The sequence below is a fragment of the Camelina sativa genome, chromosome 16 (assembly GCF_000633955.1).
Source record: "Camelina sativa cultivar DH55 chromosome 16, Cs, whole genome shotgun sequence".
NCBI lineage: Eukaryota > Viridiplantae > Streptophyta > Magnoliopsida > Brassicales > Brassicaceae > Camelina > Camelina sativa.
In genome coordinates this window covers 14,044,210-14,061,804 of record NC_025700.1, presented here as the reverse complement: position 1 = coordinate 14,061,804, position 17,595 = coordinate 14,044,210, and the positions used below count along the sequence as shown (strand labels likewise).

The 17,595-nt window shown below is 38.2% G+C and overlaps 3 protein-coding genes across 7 annotated transcripts in view; all 3 read left to right on the top strand.

The window, feature by feature from the left end:
• The window catches only part of LOC104750510 (HEAT repeat-containing protein 5B-like), an 18,782-nt gene extending 12,676 nt beyond the window's left edge, over positions 1–6,106 (top strand). Inside the window, exons 35-48 of one of the 4 annotated variants that reach the window (XM_010472311.2) lie at positions 179–235; positions 322–408; positions 481–609; positions 685–888; positions 986–1,423; positions 1,705–1,770; positions 2,096–2,193; positions 2,327–2,423; positions 2,531–2,693; positions 3,082–3,392; positions 3,477–3,611; positions 3,735–3,899; positions 4,440–4,565; positions 4,754–6,106. In XM_010472311.2, the coding sequence (XP_010470613.1) occupies positions 179–235; positions 322–408; positions 481–609; positions 685–888; positions 986–1,423; positions 1,705–1,770; positions 2,096–2,193; positions 2,327–2,423; positions 2,531–2,693; positions 3,082–3,392; positions 3,477–3,611; positions 3,735–3,899; positions 4,440–4,565; positions 4,754–5,863 (3,186 nt within the window). In that variant the 3' untranslated portion in view covers positions 5,864–6,106. Of the gene's footprint in view, positions 1–178; positions 236–321; positions 409–480; positions 610–684; positions 889–985; positions 1,424–1,704; positions 1,771–2,095; positions 2,194–2,326; positions 2,424–2,530; positions 2,694–3,081; positions 3,393–3,476; positions 3,612–3,734; positions 3,900–3,991; positions 4,118–4,439; positions 4,566–4,753 lie in introns of all 4 variants that reach the window. The other 3 variants (XM_010472308.1, XM_010472310.2, XM_010472309.1) reach the window with 3 other exon arrangements.
• LOC104753648 (small ubiquitin-related modifier 2-like) lies at positions 9,010–9,805 on the top strand. Its single transcript, XM_019237766.1, has 3 exons — positions 9,010–9,059; positions 9,114–9,324; positions 9,638–9,805. Exons 1-3 carry the CDS (start codon positions 9,010–9,012, stop codon positions 9,803–9,805), a joined length of 429 nt encoding a protein of 142 aa, XP_019093311.1.
• Positions 12,297–17,595, top strand: part of LOC104750509 (midasin-like) — a 33,524-nt gene continuing 28,225 nt past the window's right edge. For both annotated transcript variants that reach the window (XM_010472307.2, XM_019238163.1), the window contains exons 1-17: positions 12,297–12,706; positions 12,813–13,138; positions 13,312–13,396; positions 13,525–13,796; positions 13,887–14,069; positions 14,180–14,349; positions 14,560–14,669; positions 14,760–14,879; positions 15,035–15,113; positions 15,656–15,778; positions 15,851–15,950; positions 16,031–16,100; positions 16,184–16,303; positions 16,379–16,435; positions 16,517–16,690; positions 16,805–16,927; positions 17,054–17,159. In XM_010472307.2, the coding sequence (XP_010470609.1) occupies positions 12,602–12,706; positions 12,813–13,138; positions 13,312–13,396; positions 13,525–13,796; positions 13,887–14,069; positions 14,180–14,349; positions 14,560–14,669; positions 14,760–14,879; positions 15,035–15,113; positions 15,656–15,778; positions 15,851–15,950; positions 16,031–16,100; positions 16,184–16,303; positions 16,379–16,435; positions 16,517–16,690; positions 16,805–16,927; positions 17,054–17,159 (2,323 nt within the window). In that variant the 5' untranslated portion in view covers positions 12,297–12,601. The remainder of the gene's footprint in view (positions 12,707–12,812; positions 13,139–13,311; positions 13,397–13,524; positions 13,797–13,886; positions 14,070–14,179; positions 14,350–14,559; positions 14,670–14,759; positions 14,880–15,034; positions 15,114–15,655; positions 15,779–15,850; positions 15,951–16,030; positions 16,101–16,183; positions 16,304–16,378; positions 16,436–16,516; positions 16,691–16,804; positions 16,928–17,053; positions 17,160–17,595) is intronic.

Below are 17,595 nucleotides of genomic sequence, written 5' to 3'. Positions count from 1 at the left end.
TTTATTTCTTTCTTCAAAAGTTGTCTATTTGATTGTTCTTCACCACCACCCGATTCTTTTCCTCACAACATGTGTTTTTGACCAATATTTTGCTAGCTTCCTCGTCATATTCACCTTGTTGATCTGGTGTGGTAGTTTACATTAAAAAATAATCTATTATTTTGTGATACTTGTGCAGTTTAAATTGGTAGCCGACCCTGAACTTCCTGGACATCTTCTTCTGGAACAATATCAGGTGCTCCCCATGCAAAATCATTTCTCAACGAAGACTAATTTAAATTTTTAATGAACATAATAGTTACTGACAATTTTCAAACTTAGGCTCAACTTGTGTCTGCTGTTCGTACTGCCTTGGATGCAAATTCTGGCCCTGCTCTTCTGGAAGCTGGGTTACAATTGGCCACAAAGGTGAGCATGACATTCGTTTCTTCCTTCAGATTTTGTGCCATTATGTTACTAAATTAATGTGTTTAAATCCAGATAATGACCAGTGGAATAATAAGCAGTGATCAAGTTGCAGTCAAACGCATATTTTCTCTGCTTTCACGTCCACTCACTGACTTCAACGAATTATATTATCCTTCTTTTGCTGAATGGGTCACAAGCAAGGTGCATAAGCAACAAAAGATTGTATTTTCTAATTTTATTTGGCTTTCACTGACTAGACTTATTCTTGCAACGTAGATCAAGATCAGGCTTCTTGCTGCACATGCCTCGCTTAAGTGTTATATATTTACGTTCTTGAGGAAACACCATGGTGAGATGCCAGTAGAATTTGAAGCACTGTTGCCATTGTTTTCCAAGAGTTCGGATCTGCTTGGGAGGTACTGGATTCAGGTCCTAAGGGGCTACAGTTATGGTTGCTTATGTCAGAATCTGAAAAGAAGTGTGAGTCAACACTTAATAGTCCTGTTGTCTCTCTTTAGCTGAACACTTCCATCCTTCTGCTCCCCTATCTTCTAATAAGATCTTTGATTTGTCGCAGCAGTGCTCATTCTTAGACGAAATCCCGCCACATACTGTGTCAAGAAGGCTACGGCCTTGTCTGGAAGAGGCATGGCCTGTCATCCTGCAAGCTTTAGTCCTGGATGCTATGCCTGTTTATCATAGTGTGGAAGAATTTTCTGATAGCTCCTTAATATCTAGACATCGCATGGTTACTCTAGAGGTTGAAGATTATCAGTTTCTATGGGGATTTGCTGTACTTGTCTTATTTCAGGGGATGCATCCAGCCTCTAATACGCAAGTAATACCTTTTAGCTCAGCTAAAATCAAATGTAGTGGGAACTCCACCATCAATGAACCTTCATTCCAAGGCCTAGAGTTATATGAAATTGTATTACCAATTTTCCAGTCTCTTTCTGCTGAAAGATTTTTCACCAGTGGCTTTGTCAGCGTAGATCTCTGCCAAGAACTTTTGCAGGTAAATCCACTTAAAAATATTTCTTTCGTTTGAAATATTTATCATGCCATTCTATTTTAGTTCTTATTATCATCAGCTACTAAAAGAATTTAATATAGGTTTTGAGTAACCACATGCTTCTTCTTTGGCACATATTTTCTGCACATCTACTCAACCCCACATTTTTCATATTTTTCCTAACTGGCTTATGATTTAGCCATGTCCAAGCGCAATAGACTGTAAGCTTTAATTAGTCATTCACTACTCTGATTGGATTCACTTTCCTTTTGTAACTCATCCAGGTTTTCTCGTATTCCTTTCATATGGACAGTTCCTGGGATATTCTTGCAGTATCAGTAGTGCAAGAGGTAGGTACAAGAGTTGTTGATTTTATTGAAACCATCGTTTTAGGTCCTAAACATTATCTTTGGCTTGCATATACTCACCTTTCCCTAAGATTGGAAATGAGGTTCAAGAACATTTGTATATATGTATTCTTTCTGTGTTCTTGTTTACCTTTATTAAGTTGGAAATTGGAACAATGCCATACTATTCCTTGTAGGAATGGTTTAAACTCTGTTAGATGAGTTTCCTCGTAACAACTGATTTCTGATTCATTTACCAGGAGTATATAGTCCTTATGCGTTAGCAAAGATGCTAGTTCTGACGAAGTTTTTATTTACGTTTTAACAGATTTCACAAAACTGTCCAAAAGATTTTCTTGAAAGTGATCAGTTTGCCTATTCGACCATTGAACTCTGCCTGGGGTACCTTTCCAAAATTCTCCACAGGTGTGCACTTTACCAGGAGATTTTTGGAAGCTGTGTTCATTTTTGTTTATTTTGAACCTGATAATTCTAGAGAGAAATATACTGACTACATCTGGAAACAACCGTAACAAAGATCACTTCTTTTCTATTTCAGGCATAATGAAATTTCACCAGATGATGACATTTGGGATAATTTGCTTTCTCCTTTATTTATCTCCATAAAGACTCTAGTGACACGTTTTGAGTTAAAGGTAACGTGTAAATTTTGACGGATCTTTGCTTTATATGTTGCAGTTTTGGATCTCTGTTTTATTCATTGCTCTCCTTACATCTAACTGATGATTGTTGGTTGATGCAGCATCATTTAAATTCTGCATCTCTGGCATTGTTATTAAGTGGCTACAAGTGCATCCGGGAAGTCCCCACTGACGCATACCTATCAAAAGCTCTTGAGATTGTGAAGTCCACCAATGAGTTATTGCTTGAGCTTACCAGAGCCTCATCACAAAAACCTTTAACTGGTATGATAATTGTATTCACATTTAATGTGATAATATGATAAAGTAAAGGACGCTGTCATTTTAGCTTCCTAAAATAAGCTAAAATGACAGGAGTTTGTATAGGAGGAACAGATAGTAAGTTTATATAGAATTGGAACTGGGTTAATCTTTGGTCGACCAGGCTGTTTAGGGGTGGTTATTAGATGGTGTCAAAGTTCTGTGAAAGGTTGGACTTGCTTGATGGTACATTCAGTGTAGATCATGTATGCTTTCTGTCTGTCTTATGTAAGCCCCGAAGTTGCAAATGCAGAATTGTGAAGTTGATTTTCTGCAACTGAAAGCTTTTGCTTCCTTTATTGGGACATTGAAAAGCTTGTTGAAGCTTCTTAATCAAAACGTTTTATTGCAGATGACCCTAATTTTGCTGCCGATAGTAGTGTCCATATAAGAGCAATTTTTGGTGCTTGTCTGCACATGGTTGGTGATCTGACTAAAGATTGTATCAATGGTATCCATCTTGTGGACAACAAGAGATCAGGGTTACGCAAGCTTCTTCAATTGAAGCTTGTATTCTGTCTGGAACAACTTTTCTCACTGGCTAAGCTTGCCTACGAGTTTGACTGTCCAGTAGATGAAACTAATACCAATTCTATCTGTATTGCCATGTTGAAGAGTTGCCAAATTAGTATAGCAGCAGTAATGAAAGATTCTAATGTTCAGGTATCTGAGACTTGCCCTCTTGTCATATGCTAGTTCTATCATTAGTTATCAAGCTCTTAACAGTATAAGTTCAAATATCTGTAGGTTCAAGCTACTGTTTTACAAGTGCTAAAAAGCTTGGTTCAGCGTTACAAAAACCCAGAGGAGAAAAGTTTTGCGGTTTTCTTTGTCGGCGAACTTATTGGAGATGTTGGCAGTCTAATGCAGAGGGCGCTTCTGGTTGTTTTCTCGTTTCTTCCTTCCAATTTCAACAGAGTTTATATTTTAGAAGAAAAGAGCAATTTTGACGTCTTCTTAGATAAAAATTATGATAACTGACTTCGTTCTTATTTTTTTGGATAGAAACCTATGAATAAGGAATCAGTGGTCATAGCTGGTGAATGCTTGCGGTTCATAATGCTACTTCAGACACACTCAATTACTGATGAAATTCAGAGGGGATTCATGAGCCTTTTTCTTGAAGTGGTTCTTGTGGTTTTCTCCAAGACTTCAGATGGTGTTTCTCAGGTTACATTCCTTGCCCGACCGGTGAAGTTTATGTTACAAATTTTCTGCTCCAGTGTTAAACGTCTTTTTTATTGTTTCATGGATAATACCAGGAAGTCCTTGAGTTAAGAAATGTAGCTGTGCGGCTTGTTTCCCATCTAGCTCAGTTACCTTTGTCGGCTGTTCACTTTAAGGAAGTTTTGCTGTCGCTGCCAGCAACACACCGGCAGCAGCTTCAGGTTCGTGAATGCATTCAATTTGATTTACTCACCTGAAAACATTGTGTTCGAAAGTTTTAATGGATCCCAAATCCCCCATCCTTTTAATCAACTTAACTTTTTTCTTTATTTTCCTTTGATGTGTTGTAAGCTTTTTGTATGCAAAAATTGAACTATCTAATTTATGTCCTTGTTCTTCTGATTNAGTGGTTCTTGTGGTTTTCTCCAAGACTTCAGATGGTGTTTCTCAGGTTACATTCCTTGCCCGACCGGTGAAGTTTATGTTACAAATTTTCTGCTCCAGTGTTAAACGTCTTTTTTATTGTTTCATGGATAATACCAGGAAGTCCTTGAGTTAAGAAATGTAGCTGTGCGGCTTGTTTCCCATCTAGCTCAGTTACCTTTGTCGGCTGTTCACTTTAAGGACGTTTTGCTGTCGCTGCCAGCAACACACCGGCAGCAGCTTCAGGTTCGTGAATGCATTCAATTTGATTTACTCACCTGAAAACATTGTGTTCGAAAGTTTTAATGGATCCCAAATCCCCCATCCTTTTAATCAACTTAACTTTTTTCTTTATTTTCCTTTGATGTGTTGTAAGCTTTTTGTATGCAAAAATTGAACTATCTAATTTATGTCCTTGTTCTTCTGATGTTTAGGATATCATCCGTGCTTCCGTCTCTAAAGATAGTGCCCTTCCAAAGCCAAAATCCTTGGTTCCACCCATGGATATCAGATTACCAGCACCTATGGTAGCAACACCTGAAAAAGTTAGCTCTACTGCTGATATGGTTAAAGCAGAAGTATTGCCCACTGTGCCAACATCATTCAATCAGGTTAGCACAATAGAAAGTGGAATTGGCGAAGAAAATGACGAGGAGTATGAAGAAGATGATGATGATGATTGGGACACTTTCCAGTCTTTTCCTGCTTCCACAAATCTTGAAGGGCCAGAGTCTAAGACAGAAAATGTCGCTGTAGAGGAGCCAGATCTTCCTGGGAGTTCTTCTATACAGGATAATGAATCAAATACTTCACTACTAGCAGAAGAAGCTGCTGATCAAAATCTTGCATCTGACCACCATGCCACAGACACCACAAGAGAAGATTCAAATGACAAAAGCAAAGAGGTTGAAGAGGAAACAGTAGAGCAATGTTTTACGACAAGAGAAGACTCGGTTGACAAAAGCAACGAGGTTGAAGAGGAAACAGTAAAGTCATGTTTTACGACAAGAGAAGACTCAGTTGACACAAGCAAAGAGGTTGAAGAGGAAACAGTAGAGCCATGTTTCACGACAAGAGAAGACTCAGTTGACACAAGCAAAGAGGTTGAAGAGGAAACAGTAAAGTCATGTTTTACGACAAGAGAAGACTCGGTTGACAAAAGCAACGCGGTTGAAGAGGAAACAGTGGAGTCATGTTTCACGACAAGAGAAGACTCGGTTGACAAAAGCAAAGAGGTTGAAGAGGAAACAGTAGAGCCATGTCTCATAGAAGAAGCTCTTACAAACCAGAATGACAAAACCTTATCTGATGAACATCCTCTTGAAATGATGGAACAATCAGTTGAAAGTAAGAATTTGGAATCTGAAGATATTGGAACTGATATCAAACTTGCTTCAACTGAGTTAGATTCACCGGCACCAGATGATGATCTTGAACAAATTCAAACGTCACTCGAGGATGAATCTAGCAAGGAACATGTTGGGGCTGATGTTATCGTAACGACGGAACAGACAATGGCTGAAAATAAGAGCGAGGAGGATTAAATATTTTAGGAGACTGGTGATACAAAATTTAACTGTAAACATTTTTATGATTCATTTGTGTTTGTCTTTATGCGTCATTTCAGTTGCTGTGAATGCGCTCTGGTTTGGGGATAAACCTTGAAATTGGTTTATTACATTGTTTGGTTTTTCTACTGTGATTTCTTGTAAAAAAACTCCTCTCAATCTCTGCGCAAGTGCTAATTCGCGACAGTGTAGAGAATATACAAGTAAACATGTAATTTACTAGCGACAGTGTAGAGAAAGTTAAATTAAAATTCAATACTTTATTTTAAGAAAGATNAAAAAAAAAAAAAAAAAAAAAAAAAAAAAAAAAAAAAAAAAAAAAAAAAAAAAAAAAAAAATCATTGGTCGCTCTGTAGCATGAATGTGGAAAGAAACTTTACCAACAAAATTTCTCTAACTTGAACCAAACCAGGTTTTAATTCTCGTATCGTATATTCGTATGGGCGACTTGACGATCCCTTGTAACTTTGCTCACTGTAACTTGTTGCAGGTAAACTAGAAACAAGATGAATTAGCTGTTAATCGATTGATTAAAAATAGCCAGTTAAGGCTTTACAATTGTAGATGATAGCAGTAGAGAGAGTACAGATTGCAGCAAGTGACCAAACAATGAATCTATTGCACACTAGACAGACCGACATAATCCATAGAAAATCATATTAGACTTATCTAGAAACAAGATGAATTAGCTCAAGATTTGATTAAATCGATTGATTAAAAATAGCCAGTTAAGGCTTTACAAGCAAGTCACCAAACAAATAATGAATCATATTACAACACACTAGACAGAGTCATAATCCAACAAAAAAAATCATATTACAACACACTAGATAATTTGCACTAATGAAATCAAATCAAGAAAAGAGGGGTTGTGAGAGATCATAAAGAGGAGGACCAAAAGCTCCAAGTGAGCCCGAGTTGTAGTTTCCCACATCCGGATTCATCAGTAGTTCAGGCGGAATCATCGGCACAGATTGCCCTTGGTTCATCAAACCTAATGGGATTTGCGAGACATTCCCGTTCTCATGGTTAAGCAGAAACATGGAAAACTGGTTTGGTTGTTGTTGTTGCTGTGGAAGCAGATATTGATTGATCGTATTCCTAGTACTACTACTCGGTCCTAGATTCATGTTCCTCTGTTTCTGAACTTCAACAAGATCCCGGAACCTATCTTGTAATCTGGTTAGGTTACGTTCCAAAGACTGAACCAATCCCGTGAGTTGCTCACCCGAGTAATTATCAAACCTAGGGTCCCAAACTGGAAACTTGGATACACATCTCGGTCTCACCAGTTTCTTCTTGTTGGAATTTGCGAGAGACCCGTCAAGATCAACGCTTCTTTTGCGTCGTTTCGTCTCGCTCAATGCAACGTACCTTCGAGCGATGGCTTCGACCTTTTTTTTTTTGTAAAAATGTGAATTTTCATTTATGAAAATAAATTGTAATGTTTGTAATAGCTTGGAATACAAAAAACCAGTCCTTGCCCAAAAAAATAAAAACAAGAAATGATTAAAGCAAGTGATCTTATCCTCAACAAGGCACTAGATGAACCTGAGCCAGCTTTGCATTAGGTGGTTAAACTTTCTTCGGTGCCTCTTTGCTAAGATGGCATCTCGGACCTGTCTGTTTAGCTTCTTGAAAAGAACATGTACAGGCTTGATAACATTGTTATGATACCGGTTATTCCTCTTAGTCCATATTGTATAGATGACTGCTTGTGATACTAGTCTCCTCAGGGGTTGAGTGCTTGTTGAATCCTTAATATCTAACCAAGCTGAGAAGGCTTCCCATGTGTGGAAAACGAATGATCTGTACCCTAATCTCTGAGTTGCTTCCACCCATAGATCCTCACTGAACTCACAATGCAAGAACAGATGATCCCTCGTTTCAGAGTAAATACCACAATTGCAGCAGGTTGTATCAATTTGCATACCCCAGCTAGCCAGTCGGGTTCTGGTAGGAATCCTGTTAAGAAAAACTATCCACATCATGAAAGCATGTCTTGGGATAGCACCCTTGTACCAGACTTGCGAAGTCTAGGATAGAGGTTGTTGTCTATGTCGAATTGCTTCCCAAGTCTTCTTGGTACTAAACGCTTCCAAATCAGTATCCTCTATCCTCCAGAAGTAAGAATCATCAACAATGCTTGAAGCTGGGAGAGGTAATGTTGTCAAATGAAAATGAAGGAGTTCCATCTCTTCTGGATATGTCTTAAGCGCTCCATCGGCTCCGTAACAGATCACGCAAACTTCGATTGCACATAGCACAGAAAGCTCGCGAGCTTTCTTAAACACAGTAGCTTGTCTTTTCAATAAGCTTGTAGCTCTCTGAACCTGATGAGAAGAAGAAGAACTAGCAGGTTTCGTTGTTTTCATCGTAAGAATTAGAAGAATTAACAGAATTAGGTTTTCGTTGTTTCCTTTCTTTAAACTTCGGATATTACAACATATATATAGAACATATAAATAAAGCCTCGGCCCAATATGCAGGCCCAAAGTTAAGATTAGAAAAACAAAAAAAAAAAACCATGATGATGTGTTCGTAACCACACGCGCGTATATCATTTTGTTAATGCATCCTGATGATACGATTTCGTTGAGTGTAATGTCATTTCCTGAAGAGTCTTATTGTTATACTTCGATTTCATATTCGTAATTTGAAATNCTATCCTCCAGAAGTAAGAATCATCAACAATGCTTGAAGCTGGGAGAGGTAATGTTGTCAAATGAAAATGAAGGAGTTCCATCTCTTCTGGATATGTCTTAAGCGCTCCATCGGCTCCGTAACAGATCACGCAAACTTCGATTGCACATAGCACAGAAAGCTCGCGAGCTTTCTTAAACACAGTAGCTTGTCTTTTCAATAAGCTTGTAGCTCTCTGAACCTGATGAGAAGAAGAAGAACTAGCAGGTTTCGTTGTTTTCATCGTAAGAATTAGAAGAATTAACAGAATTAGGTTTTCGTTGTTTCCTTTCTTTAAACTTCGGATATTACAACATATATATAGAACATATAAATAAAGCCTCGGCCCAATATGCAGGCCCAAAGTTAAGATTAGAAAAACAAAAAAAAAAAACCATGATGATGTGTTCGTAACCACACGCGCGTATATCATTTTGTTAATGCATCCTGATGATACGATTTCGTTGAGTGTAATGTCATTTCCTGAAGAGTCTTATTGTTATACTTCGATTTCATATTCGTAATTTGAAATTATGTAATGTAGGACGAAGAAGATGGAGCTCATGTCATTCACAAAAACTGTAGCGGATGTGATGCAGGAAGTTGAGGAGTCTGCTAAAAGGGAGATTGAAGTATCACTCAATCCACCTTTAGAGGCTTCTGATAAGGCACCACCAGAGCCTACGGATGACAGGGTCAAGATTGTCATTACAATTCAGGACAAAGATGAAAAGAAGCAATGCCGTGTGTTTGCGGTAAGTCTTTTTTTGCTGCTTGCGGCTCACTACCCAACCTGCCATCAACATGTAGCTTGCTAGGAAAAATTTGTATATGTGGGATAAGTAGGCATAAGAGTTAGTTGTTATGTCACCCTCGCTAACATCCGGATAGCTAGATATTTACAGAGCGTTCTAGGAAAGCATGAATATAGATTGGGGATTGATGAGATCACTTTAAATATTGAAAGGGGTTGAGTTTTTGAGTAGTGTCCCTGTCCTTAACAATGTGTAAATTATGAGATGCCTTTGTGTGCTGATGTAGAATTGGTACTTTCCCGTTTTCTTGTAGGATGAGAAGTTTGAGCAGGTTTTCAAAATGTATGCAGAGAAAGCTGAGCTTAACCTGCAAAATCTTGTATTTATTTTTGACGGTGATAAGATTGATCCATCGACCACTCCTGCTGAACTTGATATGGAGGATCATGATTTGATCGAAGTACACACCAAAAAAAGTTGACAAACAGGTAACTGATGAAAAGTCCTCATCTTTGTTTTGGGTCTTATTGTGATATGATGATGCTCATATCTTTGATTGGTTCAGTCAGGCATAAAATCAGACTGAAACCACCTAGATGTTGCTTCTGTCTGCCAAATCTAGAATGTCAATCCGTTCAACTTTTTGGAAACCACCAGAGTTTTGTTTTGTACATCATCATAGGCACGGAAGGGGATCTCTGCCAACAGTGGTGTTTGTATCTGTGACCTTAATTTCTCATTTTATCGAAATTTTTTCTTTCTTTCTTTCATCGTTTGGATAGTAGATTCAGGTTTTTTATTGAGGATGATATATAAGATAAACCGGAACCATTTTGATCTTCACTAACCAAGGAAATCCATTGTGTAACAATCAAAACTATTGTGTAAGCAGTAAGCTCCGCACATACTGACAAACTCTACAGACTCATCTGCTCATTTATTGTAAATGTCGTTTTAAGAAAAAAAAAGACATCTCTTTCGTTAAAAGATATATATATATATATAAAATATCAAGAATTAACATATGACATAATTGGTAAAGTGGACAGTTTTTTTAACAAGTAATTTGAAAACAAATTTGAGAAGTCCGCATTTTTCTCTTTCCTCTCTAATGAAAATCTCTATTAGAGAGATATTTAGAAAATCACTCGATCGCTTCAGCCGGTCCGAAGATTTTTGGACCGACTTTTGTACCCCTTCAAGCCTTTGTGTGGAAAATTTGGTGTTTTCCAAAACTTCGGCACTTCATGTGGCAAGTGCTTTTGGATTGTGTGGCGGTTACTGCTAATCAACGAAAACGTGGTTTGAGTTGTGATGCTACCTGTGGGCTCTGTGGTATTGGGGAGGAGACGATTAATCATACCCTCTTTGAATGTCCCCCAGCTTGTCAGGTTTGGCCCTGTGGCAGTTTCCGACGGCTCAGGGTGTTTTCCCCTCGGAATCAATTTTCACAAATATGGATTTTCTTTTTTGGAGATTCCCAAATGTTCAAAATCAGGAATATTTTCCATGGATTTTGTGGTATGTCTGGAAAGCCCGATGCTTTTTAGTAATCTGGACTCCAATCCCCTAGCCATCTTGCGGTTAGCGGAGGATGAAGCAAAAGCATGGGCTCTGGCTCAGACGGATGATGTGGTCTTAGCACCGGCTATTGCCGGTACGGCGGTCCCCTGTGGGAGGATGAGTTTTGGGGTTTCTCAGCCTTTCTCAAGTTATGTTTGTTATGTTGATGGTTCGTGGAAAGCAACAGATTTTTTTGCGGGAAGAGGATGGTTTTGCACGTCGCCTTGGGACGATGCCCCCACCATGGGTGCTGCCAACTTTCGCTGCAGTCTCTCTCCTTTTCATGCCGAGGTTGAAGCCCTTATCTGGGCTATGCGATGCATGATTGGAGCGGATAATCAATCTGTCGTTTTTCTCACCGACTGCTCTGACTTAGTGAAGATGGTGTCTTCGCCTTCTGAGTGGCCAGCTTTTACACCCTATTTGGAGGACATCCAGGCGGATAGAGAGGAGTTTGTCTCCTTCTCCCTAGTCTATGTCTCTCGCTCTCAGAATGGTAATGCGGATAATCTGGCGCGACGTATTCGCACTGTTCCGCACCTAGTTACCTATGTAAATAATGTTCCTTCGTATCAGCTCATTCGTACCCTGTTGTCAAAAAAAAAAAAAAAAGTTTCTAACTTTTAACCATCGAAAGTGCCAAGCTGTTTTACACCATTACCAATTGAGTAATTGACAATGTATATTATGTGAGATAAACATTACTTCAAATAACTTGACTTCCCTTGAATTATTACAACTTCTAAATATAGTACTTCTTCTGTTCCTAAATATAAAAAGTTTTTGGGTAAAAGCATAAAAATTAAGAAACAATAGATATTGTATTACTTAACAAAATTCAACCATTAGAGAAAAATACAATACAATTTAAATAGTTAAAAACTATTAAATTAATATTAAAATTACATAGAAACTTGAAAAAATCTATAAAATAGAACAAATAAAAAAAGCCTAAAATGTTTTTTATATATTGGAAGAGAGAGAGCAGTTAATTTGTGTTAGTAACTTAGTATCATCTTGTCACTATCTAAAATTTACCAAGGGCTATGTAACCAAAAATTTTACTACTTTTTTCATATGTAAAACATAATTTTTGTAACCAAAAACTACAATTAAATTGTTTATTATGCAATGACTTAGTATCCCATCTCCAAATTCAACTCGAATTACTAGACAAACTGCATCGAACATTCATTCATCAGCCTAGGCTATATTGGTTACCGAAAAACTATTTGTTATCATCGAAACGTTACGTTTTCATCTTTTCTGGGGAAAATAGAAACAAACAAAATAAAGTGATTAGGTATGCAATATTGGGTAAATGAAAGGGTTCATTTTGTAATTATTCTTTCCATTTTTTCCGACTCTCTCCTAAAAACCCAAACCGCCTTTTCGACTGCAATAAAAACCTTAAAAAGGCGCTTAGCTTAAACCCTTAAACCTGTGACTGCGCCGCGTTCTCTTCGTCCTTCATCCTCCCAAATCTCTCTCCATAGCCTTCCGTTCTCTCAAAACGTAAGATTTGCTACTAAAGGTACTTCCTTTCCAGCTCTTGTGTCGATTTCAAGTTTCAATCGTCTTCGGAGGATTTGAGTGTAGGCACGATTAAACCTAAATTTCCCCCCTTTGTTTTGTGTTTGTGACAAAATTAATCCCTGGGTTGCCTAGAAACCCTACTTTTAGTGTCTGTGGTTTCATCTATCAACAGGTATCGATGGCTATTGATGGGAGTTTCAACCTTAAACTTGCCTTGGAGACTTTTTCTGAACGTTGCCCCAAGGTGGAAGCTTTTCCATTTTTCAGTTCGGTTCTCAGCAAGGTAAAGTCTTGTAATTGTTAATCAAACGTTACCCCAAGGTGGGTTTGAGTTTGTTTTGAACAATTTTTTTTATCTTTTGGTCTTTTTGGGTGATGGGTTTGTTTAGGGAGGAGAAATGGTGGTTAACAAAGAGGTGATTCATGCTTTGTCGGATGTGTTTCTTCACCCGGAGTGTACAATTCCGTTGGTTCATTGCTTCCTTCCTATTATAAGAAGGGTTGTAGATAAAGTGGTGGGTCTTCTTCATCTAGTGGGTGATCTGAAGTCAAGCACTGACTACTCAGACGATGTGTCATCAGTTTTGGATAATGCCATGAAGGAAGGTACTAGTGTGACTGAGTTTTATGTTCGGCGTGGACAAAGGTTGGAGCTTCATGAGTGTGCTTGCTTGGCCTTCAGTCGTGCACTTCATTTGAATTCGTCTTTGCTAGGGTAAGATGACTATTTACTTTATCGCTTATGTTTTTGAAGCTTGAAAGAGTATATAAGATGAGATCAGTCATCTGAACCAGCGATAAAGCTGAGAAATGTGAAAAGAAGTTACTTTGGTTTAGTAAAAACAGCTCGACACTAGTTTACTAACAGAAGATTTCTTAAATTTTTAGGTCTATTCTTAATTATTTTAAGGAAGCTCCACCACCATACCAGCGAATTCTTGTGAAAGAAACAATTTATCAGTTGCACATGGAGGTATGGTTGTTAGATTTGACGTTTACTGATGTCAGAGCATCATATGCAAAGTATATGACATTGTTGTTATTCTTATCTACTTCCTAGTATTTGGCCAGTTATGTTGATTATTTTTTCCCCTGAACCAGGCTACAACGGCGTACATGCTTTGTCTTCGTGTATCATATCGTTTTCTCGTCATTAGACCTGAGATTTTCTCTAAGTTGTGGGATTGGTCTTGTTACTTGGACTCCATGAAAAGGCTCTCAGAATGTCCTACACAAAAAAGGCATTTCTCGGAAAAGCATCGAGACGCTGTGTGGTGTGGGATTCAAATTCTTTCTGTTGTTTTAAGATGCAGTGACAGAGTAGCTGGATGTTTTGGTTTTGAAGTGGAAGAAGCACTTTCGTGCTTGCTACGGTAATCCAGTCTTAGCTATACTCAAGATTTTTAATTCGCTTTTCATCTGAAGTTTTGTTTCTAATGATTTGTTTTCTTTGATACATCCAGCTGGGAGGAATTTTGTCAGGATATAGAAATAGAAAAGGCTGGATTATACATTCAGTTGCCTACATACACAGCTGTGAAGTCTTTGCAACAATTTAACACACTTGCACCTGGGATTCACAAGCGACAATCAGCAGGCTTAGAAACAAATGAGCCATTGATGAAGATTCGGAGGCTGGACACCTGGTCTGTTCTCTTTATGTTTCTTTCGAAATAATTTTCAACACTAATGCCACTTGTAGTTAATGTTAATTTTCTCTTATTCGGGTTGAATTCCACCTTTCTCTTCAATTCAGGGATGTCAAATCTTTCTCTGAACCATTTGAAATCCACTCTAGGGTGGAGAAATCTTTTGAAATGGTCTCATTGGCTGTTAGTCAAAAGCGACCTGTTCTTCTGTATGGTCCCTCGGGATCTGGAAAGTCTGCCCTCATTAGGAAGTTGGCTGATGAAAGTGGTACCCATGGTATGTTATAATTTTAATATCTACGTATATTGGTCTCAAATAATTTTTTAGTTGGCTAGGTTCAAGCAACTTTGTACGTTACTGGAAGGGAAAAATAACTATCTGGAGATGATGCTGTGCATACTATGTTTCCACTGTTAAAATTAAGGCCTTAAACTAAATTATTTCTCACTATATATTGTTTTTTTTTGTCTCTTTTAATTTTGATAGTTGTGTTTATCCACATGGATGATCAACTTGATGGGAAAACGTTGGTTGGCACTTATGTCTGTACCGATCAACCTGGCGAATTCAAATGGCAGCCTGGCTCACTTACCCAGGTTTGTGTAATTAAATTCAGATGGCAGCCTATTTATTTATCCATCCTCCTACAATTGCATCAATATTTTTTATGTTTTCCATCTTGGCAGGCGATTATGAATGGTTTCTGGGTCGTTCTTGAAGACATAGACAAAGCTCCATCAGATGTTCCCCTCGTCTTGTCACCTTTGCTGGGAGGGTCTGGCTCATTCTTGACCAGTCAAGGAGAGGTAAACACTCTTTTTGCTGCTCCGTTACTTATCCTATATGGGGAAATATTGTAGGACCCACACCTTTTGAATAACTCCAGTTGTAGGTACTTGTATTGTTTCCTTGAGAGAATGATTCAAGTTTCGGAGCTTCTTAACTTTAAATCTGCTTGCAGGAGATACGGATAGCGGAGAGTTTCCAACTGTTTTCAACTATATCAACACCCGAATGTAGTGTGTCACACATCAGGGAAGGTATGTCTTGCAGACACTGATTGGTTTGACAGCCTTACTGTTTCATTTTCGTTGGCTTATTTTCGCAATAGAACCATTCAGCATTTCTAAGGGCATGATAACTATGATCTTGCTACATTTAATGTCATCTAGGGGTGACGTGGTTGCAAAATAGGTTGAAGGGTATTTTCGTATGCTTAGCTTGAAACCTGAAACTTGTATGGAGTTTATTGCTTGAAGCATCAAATCAAATGCCAGTGGGATTAGAGGCTCAATTAACTGGTGTTATAATGAATATTCATGCTTGCTATTTTTCCTAATTAACAAAACTGATATAGGGATTGATTAACATGGCCAATTTGCCTAACCAATCTAGCTCAAAGTGCATGATAGATTAAATATCCAATTTTATTGATGTTTGCAACACTAAATCTCTTATGAGGTATACTATCTGTATTATTACGTTGCATTAGAGCCTGAGAAAAACCCATCTTTTACTATTTGCAAATTAGATTCAGTTCAAGAAACCTTATTATTTTTATGTCTGCTTATCTTGGATGTAGCTGGAAATTCGTTAAGTCCTTTATGGAGGAGAATAGTTGTATATCCACCAGATCGTGAAAGCTTGCAAAGTATCCTCAGCGCTCGGTATCAAAACCTGGTTCCTGTTGCAGAGAAACTTATTGGTAAGTTCCTCTTGCACATACGCCTCTATACATGGAATCTGTACTAACTGTGAAACTATTCCATCTTTGCAGAAACATTTGAAACTGTCAACTCTGCTCTTCGGCCCCAGTATTCTGGTTCAACAACTGAAAACTCAGCTACTTTCAGTTCTCCAAGTAGATTTTCACTGAGGTAGGCATATGTCTATGTTTGAAAATTCTTCTTATTAATGATTGGTCATTCTATTCTTTCTAAATGGTCATCGTTTCCAGAGATCTGCTCAAGTGGTGTGAGCGGGTTCATGGCCTGTCCTCCTTCGATGGCCAGGCAATTTTTCAGGAGGTCTGTTTCTTTACAGTTTGCTTGGATTAGTCTCTTATTTTAATATTTCTTTATTAAATTTGCCATTTGTGCTTTTTCCTCAGGCAGCTGATATATTCTCTGCGTCTTATATGTCAAGTAAAAACCGAGTGACAGTAAGTAACATTGTGGCTAACATTTGGAATGTCGCCGTTCCAGAATCTCAGCATAAGCCCCCAATTCAGGTATCTTAGATCCTTGAACCCAATGTCTTAGGTTGATGCTTTGAGATTGTTTTCTAATAATTCAATGAACTGCAGGAATATTCTGGGATTCTAAAAATTGGCAGAGTGTCTCTTCCACTTGGTCAAACTGCGGTTAGTTTATAAGCATCTCCTTCTTCCTGATACAATTATTTATCTATTACAGCCTCTTGTTGATCTACTTTTGTTTTCCAGTCACATGATCGGTCTAGGTTTGTTGAAACAAGCACATCTACACGGTTACTTGAGAAAATAGCTCGCTCTGTCGAGTACAACGAGCCAGTTCTCTTAGTAGGAGAAACAGGGACTGGGAAAACAACACTAGTTCAAAATCTTGCACACTGGATCGGACAGAAACTCACTGTTTTGGTATGTTTTGACATAGATTTTTGTAGTAGTTATCATAGTGGTTTTCTATAATTTATAGTTTATTCTTTTAGTTATCGTAGTGTTTTCTATAATTTCTATTTTACTTTTCTGCAGAATTTGAGCCAGCAAAGTGATATAGTTGATCTATTGGGAGGTTTTAAGCCTATTGATGCAAAGATTATGTGCACAATGCTGTACAATGAATTCAATGAATTGGCAAGAAGTTCGAAGATTAAGGTAGCTTTACATTTCAAACTTAGTCACGCATTGATTTCCTCCTTCACTCATTCTTAACGAGATATGTTTTGGAAGAAATTTAGCATGTTGCTCGAGTAATTAGTCCTCTTCATTTTTGGTATCCAGGATGATGCAAGCATTATGAAATATCTGCAAAAACATTTTAGAGCCAAGAAGTGGGATAAGTTTTTAGAACGGTTAATGGAAGCTACTGATGGCATTGAAGGTTATTGTAGGGAAGAAAGGTCTGGTAGAAAGAGAAAGAAACCCGAAGAGATTGTGAACTGGGCGCATTTGTCGAAGAAAGTGAAGAAGATTCGTCACCAGATATCTTCAGGTGGAATGGTTTTTACCTTTGTTGAAGGTGCGTTTGTGACTGCCCTCAGGGAGGGGCATTGGGTTTTACTAGATGAAGTGAACTTAGCCCCACCGGAGATATTGGGCAGGCTAATTGGTGTTCTTGAAGGAGTGAGGGGATCACTTTGCTTAGCTGAGAGAGGGGATGTAATGGGCATTCCCAGACATTTGAATTTCCGTTTGTTTGCCTGTATGAATCCAGCCACAGATGCTGGTAAGCGAGACTTGCCATTCTCCTTCCGAAGCAGATTTACAGAGTATGCTGTGGATGAGAACTTATCTGATGCTGACCTGGAGATATTCGTGAGGCG

Excerpts from the sequence above, each read along its gene's own strand:
- LOC104753648 (XM_019237766.1), top strand. The coding sequence starts at position 9,010 with ATGCATCCTGATGATACGATTTCGTTGAGTGTAATGTCATTTCCTGAA. Across the intron at positions 9,060-9,113 it reads GTAATGTCATTTCCTGAAGA|GACGAAGAAGATGGAGCTCA; the intron begins GTCTTATTGTTA and ends TATGTAATGTAG. Across the intron at positions 9,325-9,637 it reads AGCAATGCCGTGTGTTTGCG|GATGAGAAGTTTGAGCAGGT; the intron begins GTAAGTCTTTTT and ends GTTTTCTTGTAG.